At 42.5% G+C, this 17,706-nt stretch overlaps 1 protein-coding gene and 1 long non-coding RNA gene across 8 annotated transcripts in view; one reads left to right on the forward strand and one right to left on the reverse strand.

Moving 5' to 3' along the window:
• Window positions 1–10,525, forward strand: part of LOC115471785 — a 35,882-nt gene extending 25,357 nt beyond the window's left edge. The window contains exon 3 of the long non-coding RNA XR_003942420.1: window positions 10,452–10,525. This is a non-coding gene — a long non-coding RNA (uncharacterized LOC115471785). The remainder of the gene's footprint in view (window positions 1–10,451) is intronic.
• The window catches only part of MCOLN2 (mucolipin 2), a 96,538-nt gene continuing 81,815 nt past the window's right edge, over window positions 2,984–17,706 (reverse strand). For all 7 annotated transcript variants that reach the window (XM_030205608.1, XM_030205605.1, XM_030205603.1 and 4 more), the window contains 2 exons: window positions 10,502–10,632; window positions 2,984–3,896 (listed from right to left, as the gene is read on the reverse strand). In XM_030205608.1, coding sequence (XP_030061468.1) covers window positions 3,860–3,896; window positions 10,502–10,632 — 168 coding nt within the window. In that variant the 3' untranslated portion in view covers window positions 2,984–3,859. The remainder of the gene's footprint in view (window positions 3,897–10,501; window positions 10,633–17,706) is intronic.

Below are 17,706 nucleotides of genomic sequence, written 5' to 3' on the forward strand. Positions count from 1 at the left end.
CACATGGTTCCGCCATCTTCCTTCCCTCCACCCCAGCATCTGCTCCCTCTGTCTCCCCACCCCACTCTTGCAGCCTTACATCTCTCTGCCCCTTCTCTCTTCCCTCCTGCCCTCTCCCTCTTGTTCCAACATTTCTCCCTCTCTCTTCCCTCACTCCCACTGTCTGGCACCTCTCTATCACCCTTCTGCTCCTGAATCCAACATATCCTCCTTTCTCCCCTCTCCAGCTCCCGTGTTTCTCTCTCCCTCTAATTCACCGCCAGGTCCAGTATATCTCCCTCTCTCCCACTTTCTACCATTTCTCCCTCTCTTGTGCCATGGGTCCAACACTTCTCTTTCCCCTACCCCCATGCAGCATTTTCTTTCTTCCTCCCTTCCATTGCCATGCCCAACATTTCTGCCTCTCCCCCTCCAACATCTCTTCCTGCCTTCCACCATCATGTCCAATTTTTCACCATCTATCTTCTCCTCCTCACCACCCCCTGTCCAAGTCCAACATTTACCATTTCTCCTTCCCCACTACCCCCCTATGTCCAACATTTCTCCCTCTCTTGTCCCTCTCCCCTCCCAATGCAAGATTTTTCCTTTCTTACCCCTCTCTACCCTATGTCCCACAATTCTCTCTCTCTTGCCCCTCTCCACCTCATGCCCCCCCCTCCATGCAGCATCTATCTTAAGGAGACCTCCCCCAACTCTCCATCTCTTCATTGGGGCACAGCACCACCTTTAGCAGGCTGAGGTCCGATCTTGCTTCTGCCTCCCTCTCTTCCACAGTGCTTCTCAGACGCTGCCTACCTACCGCCGCCACGATCCTGCATCTACTTCCTGTCTCAGCAGCAGCGGAGCAGCGGTAGCGATTCATGCTGCCTCCTGCTTCGTTCTAACCCGGAAGCATCTCCTCTGCTGCGCGCCTGCATCCTGCCCCAGCAGAAACAGGAAGTTGTAATAATGGGGGCGGGACGCGGCAGAGGAGACGCTTCCGGGTTAGAACGAAGCAGGAGGCAGCATGAATTGCTACCGCTGCTCCGCTGCTGCAGTGCTGAGATGGGAGGAAGATGCTAGATCGTGGCGGCAGTAGGTAGGCAGTATCTGAGAAGCGCTGTGGGAGAGAGGGAGGCAGAAGCAGGATCGGACCTCAGCCTGCTCCCTCCGCTGAAGTTGAAATTGAAGTTCTCCACTGCTGGGTGAGCCTGAACCCAAACTGGGTGGGCCTAGGCCCACCCGTGACTATGCCCCTGTTGAGGATTAAAGGGGAACGGGACTCGATATACCACCTTCTGTGGTTTTTGCAACTACATTCACAGCGGTTTACATAGTATATACAGGTACTTATTTGTACCTGGGGCAATACCTGAAGCACACTTTTTTTTTTTTTAGCTTGGACACATAAAACACAGGAAACAGACACCAATGTATGCTTTCACTTTTGGGTCTGCTGTGACTTGCACATATTCGTTTCTCATGACCAGCGCTCCTTCTGCTTTCAAAAGAAATCACAATTGGCAAATTTTAAAGAAGGAAGAGAGAATTTCTCATGATTTTAACACAGTAACGCTTGCTCCGATCTGGTGTTATTTTTTGCAGCGGTAAGGCAGTTTTGTTTTGGGCGCTCTTTTCTGAGCATTGGGGAAGAATACAAAATGACCTCATTTTCATGAGCTTGACCACATTAGCATGCTATGTGCGCTGTTTGTTCCCACCCACCATGCCTCTGAACATTTTGCGCAGTTAAATACGGGCGCTAGTCCAGAACTAATGACCTCCGGTGCCCACATTTACTTTTGAGCACTGTGTCCTGGGAGACCTGTGATTGTGCCTTAGCCTCCACAGCAGGGGTTCTTAACCTTTTTTGGCTCCTGCACCCCTTTAATTGATCAATGAAACCCTCACACCTCCTTTCTAAACCATATATCCACTAGTAACTACTGACAGCTACACATCTCTCTGTTAGACTCTAAGGCCCAGATGCATCAACCAAACGTTAAAAAATCTAAAACGTTAAAGTCCCTAACGAATTTTAAAAAACAAAGAATGCACCAAAAAACCAAGTCTCACAAGTTTGGTGCGGTACTGTAAAGTACAATGCATCAAACCTGTGTAATCCCAGTCAGTAATCGGCCCCTAAAGCATGCGCAGAGCAGCCAAGCGTTATGCTGGCTGCTCTGCGCATGCCACAAATGTCAACACTACCAAAAAAACCCCCACAAAACACAAACACGTGTTTCAGGAGGGGGCAAAGGCGCTCATCATGAGTGTCCTTCACGGATGTCCTTGCCCCCGCCCCACCTCACCCGAGTTTGCCACTGCTCCCCGCTTCCCCCCTGCTTCAAAACCAAATTCAAAAGAAAAATAAAAAAAACTTTTAAGCCCAGATTTTAGAAACTTGTAATGCTACCCCGGCACCCCTCCCCTTCCTCTGTTTCCCAGCTCCGCCTCCCGCCATTCTCCGCCCCTGGATGAAGTTTTCATTGTCAAATACATATAAAGATATATATGTAATAATGAGAAGATTTATTGCACTCTTCCAAGTCAAACAGTCAAGTTTCAGTATGCAAATACCTAGATATTAGTAACTAACCCCCTTGTTTACAGAGCTGTGATAGCAGATGCCAGTGCTGTAATGCTAACACTGCCATTCACTTTGAATGAGCTGTGTGGCATTTCCATGCAGCTTTGTTACAGGTGTTAATGCATCTCTCTAAAAGCTGAAGAGTTAATGTGGATGTTCAATGAAATAAAGAAACTAAAACAAAACGCACAACTCTCCAGGAAAAGCCTAATGTAATCTTTCATCCAGTGCTGTATCCATATACTACCTCTGATGCAAGCGAGACATCTGAGACAGGCAGAGATATAGTATCATTCATGTTTAATTCTGTGCATTTTACATTTATAGCTTTAAGAAACACAAAAAATAAAATACACATTACAGTACTTTAGTTACCCTGGCTCTCTTCCAAAACGTATAAAAAAATAGATCTTCTTTCTCTAGCCAACTCTAATCCTCTCTTAAATAGCATTTGTATATTACTGATCAATAAAGGGCTTGATTCACTAAAGGGTACCCCTCCCTCACTTTCTGTCTACAGGAAAAGACTTTGATGACTCAGACCTCATATATATCAGGTGCTAGTTTCAAATTCTGCATTACCTAGGAGTTATCAAGATGTGCCAGCCCATAATGTACAGAAAGTATTCATTCTCTCATTTGAAGGATGTATGTAAAATATATATATATCTATATATGTTAACAACAAAAAAATCCCACACTGCTACTCATTCCAGAGAAAGCAGTTCCATAACGCCAACTCACAAGGCTGGCTATTTTGAAACACTGCCTTAAATCAACTTTGAGAACACAATGAAAAGTGTATTCAAGTGCAATTATTGTTTTGTAGCTGAAACTCCTCAAATTTTTCCTTTGGATTCTCACTGTATCTTTCAAATCGAGCAGAATACCACTTACCAGGACACTTAACACTCCTAGTGGAAGCCAGAGAGACACAGGCATTACATCATATTCTCAGCAGAAAAACTGAATAAATAATTCACAGTTTGGAGGTGGAATAATTTCCAGTCCTTCACAATTCTGCCTCATAAAAAGATCATTAGCAAAGTTAATCATGGTCAGCCAGCTGACCCCGACCCATTCAAATCTTCCCTTTCTTCTCAATAAAACTAATCTAATTACTTAACTTCTTTGAAAGCAAACATCTCGACATTGTGTTACTTCCATTTAGTTCATCATGTTTTAAAGCAATCAAAAAAAAAAAGAAGATGTTCTGTCCATTGTTTGTTTGTTTTTAAACAAGTACATAAGTATTTAACTCCATGAAAGTGGAATTTCTGTCCAAAAGTGTCAGTTAATAAGAATCAAGTCATCATCAATTCGTTGTCTGGAAAAGAAGAAAAAAAAAATCAGTGGTTACTACTTGTGTTTACTAATTCTTCATTCCTCTGATGTTGATTCAGTAAGAACAATCTCAAAAGACTGCCTGTTGAATTTCAAACACATCTGCTACATCATTAGGCAAGGATTACCTTGGATTAATTATGGGGCCAAAAAAAACGAGAGTTTAATGATTAAGCAGCTCCAGGCAGCGTTAATTGTAATGCCAATTAGGTGTCTGCAATTATCAGTACGTGATCAGAAACATTTACAGTTTTTAAAATGAAAAATGCCGTCACCCTTTCCAGAAATGTCCCTTCCCCTCTTCTGCTTCCTGACCTAAACTGCCGTTGTTTCTGCAGATCTCTTTTGGGATGTTTTATAGGTCTGAGTGGTGCAACATGGGGCCTGGTGTCAACCTGATGTAACCTGCCTTGAATTACTACTACCGGAAATAATAAAATGAATAAAGTTCACACCTTCCACACCTGCCTAAAGATGACCCCGTTTCACAGCTCCTGTAGAGGAGGAAAAATGACTGCACTAGCCAAACAATGTTTTTAACTGCGCACAGAACTGAAACCCTTGAAGGCCAACAAGACTACAACAAGGGGAAATTGTGGAGGAAATGTAGCTGAAATCTAATTAGTCTGAATCAGACTATTCTAACCTATTTTGTCTGCTAAAAATATCAAGTGTTTTTCTTCTCTGAGCTTACCCACAATTTTATATTAAGCCAAAAACATGGGAGCTCATGTGATAGGATAAAAGGTTCAAGGTTACATTTGATATACTTAAGGTCATGCCATCAAAGCGGCTACAATCACAAACAATTAATGGAAGACAGGAAAGAACACCACTCCATAATAGTCGCAAAGAGGAAAGGGAGAAAATTGGGAAAAGGAAAGAGAGAAACCAGGGGTATGGGTTCTAAATTGTTCCAAACACTGGTAGGGGGAGGGGAGAGGAGACCCTTTTAAAATCCCAGAAAATGTCTGAGCTATGAGCCGAGAGAATGGACCTTTCAAAATGAAGAACTTGTACAATGTAGACTTAATGACATCCTGCCACCGGACCACAGTGAAGACATGATGTCATGGCCACTGGCAAAAGTAGAATAACTAATCTTCCTGCTAAAACGAAGCTGAAGAGTAGGTTAGGAAAACACCACAACCAGGACTGTAGCCATGAGGTGGGGGCTTGGGGACATGGCCCCTCCTCTTCCCCACTCCAGTCTGACCACACTGCTGCAGTAGCTGATGGGGGGATCCCCAAGCCCCGCCAACTGAGATCTGTAGCAGAGCTGGAGCACCACCTTGACCACAAGTGAACACTGAAGTGCTGGCAGTAGCTTGAGCCTCCCTCCTGGTTCTGTACTAGCAGGAATGTTTCTCAATGCTGATCATAAGATCTGCACTGGGCACTGCTAGCCTGTCAATTCTCAATGTGTTTGTGTTGCCATAATAGAGGCTCAAGCTGCTGCCAGCACTTCTTTAGTGCTCACTAAGGGCTGAGGTGGTGCTCCAGCTCCGCTTCCAGATTTCTTCAGTTGATATTCTTCCACTACTCATGATGTATTGTAAGCCACTTTGAGCCTGCAAAGAGGTGGGATACAAATGCAACAAATAATAATGGGGACAAGAGGGAAGCCCACTCGTGTAAATCTTGGGCACCCCCCACCCCCCCAAAAAAAAACAATTTCTGGCCACTGGAGTCTAACTGAGCCTGCAGGTTTTGTTTTCAGAAGATAATTTATAATGCATTTTCCACAGGTAAAGCACGCTTTACACACAGAAAATGGCGGTTATAAAACTGCACAGGGGTATACACATGTTAAAAATGGCCACACCACAGGATTGCAACCTGCATTTAGGCATTCCCAGGGACATAACTTGAGCAGAACTGGGATAGAGTGCAATCTGTGTGAATATTATATAAATGTGAATGGAACAGAGGGATACACGTGTACCTTCTTTGGGGAAGATGTTAATTTGTGCAGTATTAAGAGTCACTGCACAAACCTTTTATTACACAACACACACAGGCACCTTTTTTTTTTTGCTATTTACACCCTATGTGAAATGTCCCAAAAGGTGCCTATTTTATGCCAATGTAGACTTTTGTTCATCTTTAAGAGATGCATCACATTTAGGAAACTCAAGCTTCCGGCAGTTAATGAGAGAGAAAAGGCCAGAAATACAGATTATTAAAAAAAGTCCAACCAGTAAATAAATAAATAAATAAATAAATAAAATGAGCAGGGACAGGTAAAAGCAATAGCTGTACCTCAATTGCCATCTGAATTACACAGCACTCAGGCTCCTGGTGTCTATATCAAGAGCTCTAAGCTGCAGCAAAACAGGGAGCTATTTTTTTATTTATTTTTGTTACATTTGTACCCCGCACTTTTCCACTCATGGCAGGCTCAATGCGGCAGGCAATGGAGGGTTAAGTGACTTGCCCAGAGTCACAAGGAGCTGCCTGTGCCGGGAATCTAACTCAGTTCCCCAGGACCAAAGTCCACCACCCTAACCACTAGGCCACTCCTCCACTCCACACTATTCGGAGAAGCACTGTCTTGAGGGCAAAATGAAGGGTTGAAGAGTCTCAAGGGTTACTGTCACAGTGTTAGCATCTATAATATGATTGTTGTCTCCTCTGGAATGGGGATGGTCTGGAAACACATGCTAGCAATTCAATGTCCCATGTAGACAGTCACACTGGTATTTGAAGCAGCAAAAACACAGCTGGGAAATGCTGAGCTATCAAATCCTAAGCCGCTAGCTGTTTGCTTTCTTTCTGTCCAGCAGTATTCTCCAGAGCCTTCTACTAAAGAAACTCCCTATCAGACCTGTTGGACCTACGCCTAAAAAAATACACTCTTGGTCAATAAATTATAAAATTACAATGAAAGACACACAGTTGCCTTTCAATTAACACAGGCTTGCACTTGCTATACCATTACAAGGAAAAATGATTTATAGCCACACTTTGAGTAAGCTATTATAAATGTTATCGACTGAGCCACACGCATACTAATGCACTAACTTGGAGAAAGGTTTAGGAAAATTATTGAAGTGAATTCCATAATGCAAGCAGTAGAGGTGAGGTAGGTAAACTGCAGGCCAAACATGGTCTGTAGAACTGTTTTATGCTATTTGGTCATTTTTCAAAAATATCACTCTTGATTTGCTTCCCAGCTTCCTGTAGCACCTTGTAGGTTCCTGCTGGCATCAGCAAAACCTAGCTTATGCAGTTGTAGGTCATCAGGCCTTTGGAGACTAACCAGAAGCACACATGCTGTGAAGATGGCAGCAGGTCCCCAACGCTCTGCACAAGCTGATCCCTGCTTGTTTCTGTTTTTGACTTTTTCCTTGCCGTTGCCACATACTGAAAGGAAAGGGGTAGTTAGGACATTTCCCCCACCAGGTCCTACAGTGCCCCAACTCAGCTAAAGATTGACCAGTTCACCACTGGTTCCCCAAGGACGGATGCTAGGAGCATGAGTTCTTCTTTCAGGGAAGGCAAGGAGCATGCTCCCATCCCCACTGGAACATGAAATATCACTCTCTCCCCCCCTCCCCAGAACTGGTGATGAAAGAATCAGCTGGTGTCCAATTAGAATCATCCATGGCTGTAACTTTAGAGTCCATTTGGAGGGCATTACAGGCTGTGAATTCCATGGTAACGAAGACATAGAGTGAGGTAACAGCTTTGGTTGTTAAATTTGGAAACTTTAAAAACTGATTTTTTGGGGCCAAGTTGAGCAAATTCAATCAGAGGTTAAAGGCCTGCAAGAATTTAAAAATGCAACAATTGTGGATAGACTGCTTGTGCATAGACAGACTGAGTTTTTGGAAAATCAAAACAGGAAACTTAATATGCATATTTTGAACTTTCCTAAGACTCTGGCTACTCCCCCCTTGGATATCTTTTAAAAAATACCTCATAGAAATATTTGAAGTTTTCCTCTGATGTTTTGCCTCCAGTGAATAAGATTTACCAATGTCCTGTTTCCTTAAAAAAATGTCAAGTGAGGTTGTAGGCCCACAGCCTGAAACATCAATGGATTAAAAAAAATATTTCAGCTATATTAGAAGTGTCTATCACTGAGTCTACAGAAAGAACAACATTATTAGTGTCTATGGTATTTGAGCAGCATGTTAATGCTATAATGAAGCATTGCTTTAGACACTCTCAAGACCTTTTTTATGGTCAGAAGATAAGGATTTATCTGGATGCCAAAGTCACCCAAGAAAGAAGGAAAGCTTTCCTATTAATGAGACAAGAGGTTAAGGACTTGGAGAGTACTTTTTTGCTAGCATTTCCCTGTATATCCAGGATCAGACGTGGTCAATCAATCAAAGTATTTATTTTTTGTTCCAAAGCAGCTGTACTCCTTTGTGGACTTGAAGAATTTATAATGCCTATAACAACTATGCCTCCATGTTAAGGGCCTCGAGGTTGTTTCTGTTAAGCCTTTCTATAATAATTTGTTTCTTGCAATAGAGAGGCATATTTTCAAAGCATTTAGACTTTGAAAATGAGCCCCTATGTCTCTTAAGTTCTGATATCTCCTTCCTCTCTTCTTTGTGGTCTAAGGAAGATGATTTATAATTGTACAATATTTAATTTACTATATTCATTTATTGTCTGTATTTCCGTGTTCCAGAGTTATCTTGACAAATTTGTTAATAAATTAATAAAATAAAACAGAGGCACACATGCTGCATTACAGCACCCCAGCACTCTCTCCCTGCTGCAATTTAAAAAGTTGGCAAACTAGAGAAGAGATCTCTGCCTCATAATCCTCTCCACCCTCCTGGCTCCCTGACCTTAACTACCATCACCTCTGGAGGTCTCTTTAGGGGCTGGATCAAAAAGAGTATTATGAAAACTTTGTCACCACCAGGTGAAAATAAATTTGCAATGATATATTATCTTAAGATATTTGAAGCAAGAAGTATTATAGCAAATTAAAGTTCGCCTTGCTTCATATGTCTTAATTTGCAATGCTTTATTATCTCAAGTTTCTCAACAGAGGGTAATACTGTTTTCTCTGGGGGACAAAAACCCCTTGCTATAGTAAATTGAAATGCATGTTGAAGGGACCTACGTGATCTTGAGAACTCAAACATCCGATATTACATTTTACTAAGATTTCTGTAGAGATGAAGGCTTTTCTAACTGTTGAGCTTTTAAGAGCGCTCATAACTGTCTTGTCTTCCAGTCCAAAAGTTAAGCAATCTCTTCATTCCTCTCCCTTCTCCCGCCAAGCTCTGACCCTGGGTGCATCCTGGCATGGGTTTCAGGCCAGAGTCCCTTCAATTTAGCACGATCAGAAACAGCAATAAATTTGTAAGTTAACAGAACATTCAATCACCCATGTATCCTTGGAATAAAACAAAACACACAAACAAAATGGGTGCACAAAAGCCTGCCTGCAGCCTCCTTGGCAGAGATGTACAAATCTTTCAGTTTAGTGATCATATGGCCACCCACAGCTGAAAACCAGTGGCTACAGCTGTTTGTATGTTTGCCAGTGGTTCACTGGATTTCTACAACATTGCTTTCTACATCACAAGTTCAGTTTTACTAGTTTACCAATAGAAATCAAACAAAATAAAACACGGAAAAGAAAATAAGATGATACCTTTTTTATTGGACATAACTTAATACATTTCTTGATTAGCTTTCGAAGGTTGCCCTTCTTCGTCAGATCGGAAAAACGAAGAAGGGCAACCTTCGAAAGCTAATCAAGAAATGTATTAAGTTATGTCCAATAAAAAAGGTATCATCTTATTTTCTTTTCCATGTTTTATTTTGTTTGATTTCTATTGATAACCTTAAGAGTGGACTAACACGGCTACCACACTCCTCTACTAGTTTACCAGAAACTTAAAAAAAAAAAGGGGGGGGGGGGGGGGAGACAATAGATTTAAGAAGATTACTGAAAATCCCCAGCCAGAGAAGGCTTTGGTGAAAGGTATGCTTTAAAACCTTTTATAAGAATATAAAAGGGTTAACTTATTTTAAATGTAGTACTGCCATAGAAGGAACCAGATTTCAGCGCTGAAGATTGCAGGGCTGCTTCCAAATGAAAAAGCTAAGTTCCCATTGTTGCAGCACCACATTAAAAAGCACGAAGTGGGACTGCATTTTACAGATCACAGCCTCCTGCAGTATGCCATTACAGAGATTGTTTGCAGGAATATTCTTTACAAAACCTGCAGTATACTTGCCACATTAAATCATTTGCATTTGAAAGCCTTCTTCTACTTATACTGCACCATACCCATAAGCCTGGCTTGTAACACTCCAGCAGAAAATCACTGCCCTACCAGCTTCCCATCCATACAGACTCACAGTGGATATGGACTATAGGTTTACATGAAACCATTTTAAGGCATCAAACTGATTTATTTTTAATGTTTTATAATGTTAGACACAGAAACAAAACAAGAGGCCAGTTTATACTTCCAAGCAGTTGAAAGAATATTTTCTAAAGTTAGCAGACTTCTGGGTGTGCCTGTGGGCTCAAAACCTATACTTTCCCTTGCAGGCATTTCTGAATTATGCTTCTCGGGGAATCTGAGGAGCTGCCACACTGACCTCCTACAGCAGCACATGAAAGAGACGGAAGGCCGGGTTCTTATTCTGTAGCTCTTGGTGCCAAGGATGACATCATTTTCCTTTAGAAACTCGTGCAGGTCTGTAGCTGGAAAGCCATTCTGCTGGTATTTCTGCAGGCAGGAACAGTTATAACAGTTAGCACACACTGTGGGTTTTAAAACATAACAGAAAATAATATAGAGTTCTTGCTCCGAGGCAGGTCCATGCAATTTGCTTATAATATTGGACAAAGGAAACCAATTAAAATTTCTAATCTCATAGGCAGATGTTTAAAATTATAAAAAATAGAATATACTCTGACCACCTTTTCTCCTCTGGTAAAAGCTCAGTTTAAATAGAAGGCAATCAAGTGACAGTACTACAAGGTTTTTCTGTGTTACATTTAACATCCATTTCCCTAATCAATGCCAAAAATGTAGAACCAAATTTTATTTTCCCTCTGCTCATTTATTTCCAGTTCAAAACCAAACCAGTCTCTGAAACTGTAATGCCATAAGCTTTTATTCTCAACTCCTCATGGGTTTTCTCCATTTTCAGCCCTCCTAGTCCCCCATCCTGCCCAACAGTCCTCAGGCTGAGCCACAGAGTGCGGCTGTCTCTGAAAGTCAAGGTGTTCACTTCAAGCCTGGCCATTAGATGCTATTATCAATGTAAGATCAATGCAATGCTCTTTTCCCCTGCCTCAAGCTGTGAATACTGCATTTGTAACATCCCTTTGCCCCCAACTTCTGTTGGGGAATTAAACCCAGGTATTCAGCATGACATCATGCAGCCCTGACACCAAACCATGACTAGTTCTAACATTGGATTTACGTGAACAGACATCAGCCTGAGAAAATGCTTGGTTTGTGGATGCATTATCCACTGAAATTGCAACCACATTAAACTGAACTTTATGCAATAAATCCATAACTTCTGTATAGCAGTTGAACTGTTTTTCAGCTATTAATTTGGCCAGAGGATATATACCAACAGTATCTCTCTATTTCCCAGCAGCAGATTTCACCCTAAAATACTACAACATAGATGCTACAGAACCATCTGAAGTCAGTCCAATTACTTCACTGCCGCTGTATTCAACTCATTTCACCACATTTGTCATCAATGATTAAAAAACATTTTGCTTATTCTCAAAGTTTGGATACACAAAGCTGAAAATATGATGTGTTGTGAAGTCCTGTTTGACTGTTAAGGTCATTCCCACATGCTAAGGCCATTTTTACCACAGCCATAAAATGGCCACGTTTTCTATTTTTTTTTAAATTTATGCAAATTAAAGTTTACAAAGAAAGAAAAGCCGCCTATGTATATTCATAAACAATACAAGAAAATATTAAAGAAATAAAGTTACAAGTATAAACATAAGTATGCCTTGTAGCGCTATAGAAATGATAAGTAGTAGTAGTAGTAGTCCACAAGATCAGAATCCAAGATAGTACACCAAGGGAAGTTGGATCAGTGGCGTTTCTGGGGGGGGGTCCACCCCGGGTGCATGCCGCGGGGGGGGGGGGGGGGGGGTGCCGCACGCGCCTGTCCATCGTTCGTTCCATGCTCCCTCTGCCCCGGAACAGGTTACTTCCTGTTCCAGGGCAGAGGGAGCATGGAACGAACGACGGACAGGCGCGTGCGGCACCCCCCCCAGCGGCATGCACCCAGGCGGGGGTGCTTTCGTGGGGGGGGGTGTCCTTTCGCCGGGGGGGGGGGGGGGGTCGTGCTGCACCTGGGGGGCGGGGCACATCAGCGATCCACCCCGGGTGTCAACTCCCCTAGGAACGCCACTGAGTTGGATTAAGAAAAGATAATAAGGAAAGACAGATTAATCTTTCCAAAACAATCTTTCGGCCAGCTAAGTAACTGGAATAGAGCCTGAGCTACCCTGCAAATTAAAAAAGCTGCGCAAATGGAGAGGTTAAAAAAAATACATATTTCTTATTCTTGAAAAGAAGAACACATTTACAAGGAAAACAGAGCTGGAAAGGGGATCCCAAGGATAACACTTCTTGCCTCATCCCCAGGAATTTCTTCCTTCTTTCCTGAGTTCATTTTGATACATCAGGAAAAATCTGAACTTTTCCACCTAAAAAGGTGGGTTGGAATTTCTGAAGATATAGTCTCAACAAGGCATCTTTACCTTGTAAAAAAGAAACAAACCAAACAATGTAGTTCTTAAAATGAAAACTTCCACCCTCTGTTCAATCAATGTTGAAACATCCAAACTGTCCGATGATACATCCTGCAGTGTCTAATCCGCCTGCTTTTCCTGCACTTCTCCTGACTTTGATGGAATAGATAAGATATAACTTTTGAACAGGTGGAAAAGAATTTTAGAATACTTAAAAATCTCCTTCAGAAACCTATGAAACATATCTATAGGTAATATAAATCTTGAATATAGGAAATTAAAGTACTAAGTACCTCGCTAAGGGCCCTGTTTACAAAGGCACACTAGCGTTTTTAGCGTGCACTAAAAATTAGTGCATGCTAACAGTGTAGATGCCCATAATATTCCTATGGTTATCTGAACAGTGTGTGCTAATTTTTAGCACACATTAAAACCGCTAGTGTGCCTTTGTAAACAGAGCCCTAAATTTTCCAGATTTTCTACTTTACAGAGAAGCAACAGTCTATCTCCCGCAAACTGAGCTTGATTTTCCTGTATTTTGGTCACCACAGATTCCAACTACGTTTGCTTGGTTGTAACAGAATCAACCCAACCTTTAACTTCTCTAAGCTGTACAGCGTTATTCAAGGAAACTGATAAAAAAGAAATGCAAACCTTATGTAGAGTTTCAAGAGCATCCAGAATGAATCCAGTGATATCCTCCTGCAGTCTCACCAATGGCTGGAGAGCGGTAGCACAGAGGGCAATTTCTTCTGATGTATAACCAGAGGAAACACCTTCCACTGTAGCTTCCACCAATGCCATGCCCAGGAGTCGCTGGCTCCCCTCCAAAAGGTGCTCTGGGGTTATACCAACAGCAGTAATCTTCCCCAATGCTTCCGTCAATGACGGCTGCTTCATTGCCGATTCCTCTAACCCACTTCCTCCGGGGTCAAGAACTGGCGCAAGCCTTTTATCGGGACTGGAGGAGTTGCTGGTCCCACCGGGCTGAGCAAAAACATGCTCTTCAATCCGGGGCTCTTTTCTGCCCTGGAAGCAAAAACACCCGGTATTGGGAAAGGTACAGTAAAGGCTGTAATGGAGGCTTGCTGAAGAAGAGGGATTTCGGCTTCGGGAGAAGTCCCTTCAGCTTGCCCTTTCTCTTTGGCATGTTCTAAAATCACCAGGTAAGAGGAAAAGGTTTAGCTGTAAAGAAAAAACAGGAGTGCTCCAAACAGCCAGCCCGTCATGCTGCCATCTTGGATTCCCTTCTCCTTTAGATTTCCTTTCCGAGTTTTCTATTTTTTAAATTAATGGCCACACACATTTTCCCATTAGCGTGTGAGCACTTAACACGTATTTTGTAGGTGGAAAGTGTTCACAAGCTAATCGGTTAGCGTGCAGTGATGTAGCTGCAGTAACCATTTAGCACTGTACAAGCCACTGTCTGCCCCCGACCCGTCCCAGCGCTAAAAAATAAATTCTATTTTTTAGTGCATGGGAAGCACAAACAGATGCCAAAATTTCCATGGGATACCTGTGCATACCCCGAGGTAAGGCATTTTAAGATATAGCGGAATTAGAAAAGATACAGAGAAGAGTGACAAAAATGATAAAGAGAATGAGATGACTTTCCTATAAGGAAAGGCTAAAGTGGCTAGGGCTCTTCAGCTTGGACATGAGATGGCTGAGGGAAGACATGATAGAGGTCTATAAAATACTGAGTGGAGTGGAACGGGTAGACTTAAGTCACTTGTTTACTGTTTCCAAAAATACTAGGACTAAGGGGCACTCAATGAAGCTACTAAATAGTAAATTTAAAACAAACTAGAGACAATATTTCTTCACTGAACAACGCAGCTATGGAATGCCTTACCACTCGCTGTGAAAAGAATACCCGACCTAACTAACTTTCAGAGATCACTGCCAGCTTGTTCAACAAGGCATACCACAATGATCCATCCTAATTACCAAACAACGAAATTCAAGCTTGAACTGGATAAAACATAACTCTCTATACTTGACCATCAAGGTCTACTCCACCACGAATGAACTCTAACGCAATACCACCCTATCTCTTATTCCGAATATGAACTCCTTATACTTGACTGCTCAATCTATTACATCAATTAAGATCTTTAATGTAATACCACTTCTATCTCTCACTCCGGAAATGGCGATTGTCATGACGGAACAATGTAAGCCACATTGAGCCTGCAAATAGGTGGGAAAATGTGGGATACAAATGCAATAATTAATAATAATAATAATTAAACTCTAGAATTAGCTGCCAGAGAATGTAGTAAAAGCAGTTAGCTTAGCATGAAATAGAGAAGGGAATGAAACCACATGAAGATCAAAACTATTCCTGCCTTCAGGTTTATTTAGAAGAGAATTTGTCAATCTTTTTATTAAAGGCTAAGCAGAACGCCACCCCCCAATTCTATAAACTGCACATGCAATTTAATTAAAAAGCCAATTAAATATAAATATTACACACGGCTATGGGAGGGACATGGGTGGATCAGGGGCATTCCCACAAATTATGCACACTGTTACAGAATAAGGGGGGGGGGGGGATCTGTGTCTAATTCAGGCATGGGGATTTACACGAAGGTTTTGTTGGTGTAAATGGTTGCGCCTAATGTAGTCCCCAATTCCCGGCGCTATTCTATAAATGGCACCTAATTTTGAGCACCATTTATAGAATAGCACTAGGCACTCTTTTTTTTTGGTGCTGATATTTAGGTGCCATTTACTGAATTTAGTTGCATATTTTACAAATCCATTCAAAATATATTGCAATGACTTTTTTCAGCTGTAACAAATATTGTAGCTATGTTTTGAACTGGCTGCACAGAGTTCGGGAGGTTTTTCTGAAGTCAGCTTCCCTATCTTAATTATACAATAAAGTTAAAATTTTCTAAAAAAAAGATTTGGTCCCTGTTTCTTCAATTGAAAGAGTAGCAGTAATTTCTGTCTTTGAAACAACATTTTGGGAAGTTACAATCACATCAGATTAAAAAAAAAAAAACCTCTCACCTCTTCGCCTTTTTTCTGCTTTGTTTGGAATTTCAATCAAACTGTGAGGTTGATAATACATGCTTCGAAAATGAGCCTCCACATGAGAACTAATTAGATGATATTTACTTTTTTCTTTGTATTTTATTTATTTTGTTGGTACTGATGTGATAAAGATTTTGTTAAGTCTTTGTATTAGTTTTGTAAGAAATCAAACAATAGAAGGGAATTTATGTTATATTGGGTCTAACAAACTCTTATAGATTTGTTTTCCTTACACTGAATGTTTGATTGCATCAACTCCTCCCCATAGTGGACTTTATTTAACTATCCAAAATGTTTCCTTTTTCCTTATATTCTGTTTCAGAATGTCCCGTTGCCTTACTGATTCCAAATGCAAATCAAGAAACATTTAATAAAAAGAAATCTCTCCTGTTCCTTCTGGGAATATTCCTTTCCAACACTCTTTTTTGGAAGGAACCTTTCTGCTTTCATCTTCTTTATTAAAAGTACAGCTGTTTTGCACAGTGAATCTGTAAGGGTAAAACAAATGATGTAAAATTTTCTATTCTGAAGCTTGATGTGAAAACACTTGGGAAGAATTGGCAATGGTTTTTCTTTCCACATTGGGCAGACTAGAAGCTGCTGTAAAGAGGATCGGGTGCCTTATCTTTTCAGATATGCAGTAAATAATTGATATGATGCAATTGATATGAAATAATTGATACAGGAGGAGTGGCCTAATGTTAGGGTGGTGGACTTTGGTCCTGGGAACTGAGTTCAATTCCCACTTCACAGGCAGCTCCTTGTGACTCTGGACAAGTCACTTAACCCTCCATTGCCCCATGTAAGCCGCATTGAGCCTGCCATGAGTGGGAAAGCGCGGGGTACAAATGTAACAAAAAATAAATAAATAAAAATAATTGATATGTGAAGTTGACTTCTTCAGTCCAAATGGTCCTACACTCATAGGCAATTCTGTACAACTGTTGTTTCTTCACCTGCCACACAACTATGTGCAGAGTGCATGAGGGAGAAATGGCAGATCTCCCCCCTCCCCCCACCAACAATGATCATAGGCAGGGCCGCCGAGGGGGGGGGGGGGCAGGGGGGACAAAATTCTCCTGGCCCGGCATCAGGGTCAGGCTGCCGGCACTGCACTCCCCGGTCTCACCTGCCTGCCCTTGGCTCCGTCCGCCACTGGGCCCCCTGCATTAAAATCGGCAGTGCCTCAGCTCCGTTTGGAAAGACAGATCGCCTCCCTTTGGGCCCTCCCTGTGTCCCACCCTCGCGGAAACCGGAAGTTACATCAGACGAGGGTGGGACACAGTGAGGGAAGGCCCGAAGGGAGGCGATCTGCCTTTCCAAACGGAGCTGAAGCGCTGCCGATTTTAATGCAGGGGGCCCGGTGGCGGATGGAGCCGAGGGCAGGCAGGTGAAACCGGAGACTGCAGCGGTGGTGGCGGGGGGGGGGGGGGGGGGGGGGGGGGGGACGGCGGCCCTGATCATAGGACAAGAGGTAGCAACGAATCACACTGCCCTTCAGATCATATCCTCCTCCTATTCCTTCCTGGGTACGTATGACTACCAATTTGAACCATACAGGTCACTCTACAGTTGTGTGGTTCAAATCAGCAGTCAGATGCCAGGTGCTAGAGGAGGATGTGCAGCTTGCTGCATGATTCGTTTGGGGGAGTAGGTGGAAGGGTAGAGAGAACAAGCTGAGGAGTGGTGGTAATGGAAGAGAGGGAGAGTACAATGGAGAAAGCTAGAGAAGTGTGTTGTGGGAGGGGTGAAGCAATTTGGGAGTGTATACTTGGGGGGGGGGGGGGGGAAGGTGAGAGACCTTGGTGACAGATAAAACCGGGGATCATGCTGGGAGTGACAAAGAAAGAACAGTGTGTGGGAGGGGGAGGAAACAGAGTACTGAGGAAAGGGAGAAAGAACAGGGGAACAGAGTGGGAAGGGGGCAGGGTGAGAAAAAACTAGAGAGAAAGCCCAGATGTGTCCATCCTGGAGAAGGGTCAGAGAAGGCTGGAAGGCTGAGAGAATGATACTGCTG

Source organism: Microcaecilia unicolor, chromosome 6 (genome assembly GCF_901765095.1).
Source record: "Microcaecilia unicolor chromosome 6, aMicUni1.1, whole genome shotgun sequence".
Taxonomy (NCBI): Eukaryota; Metazoa; Chordata; class Amphibia; order Gymnophiona; family Siphonopidae; genus Microcaecilia; species Microcaecilia unicolor.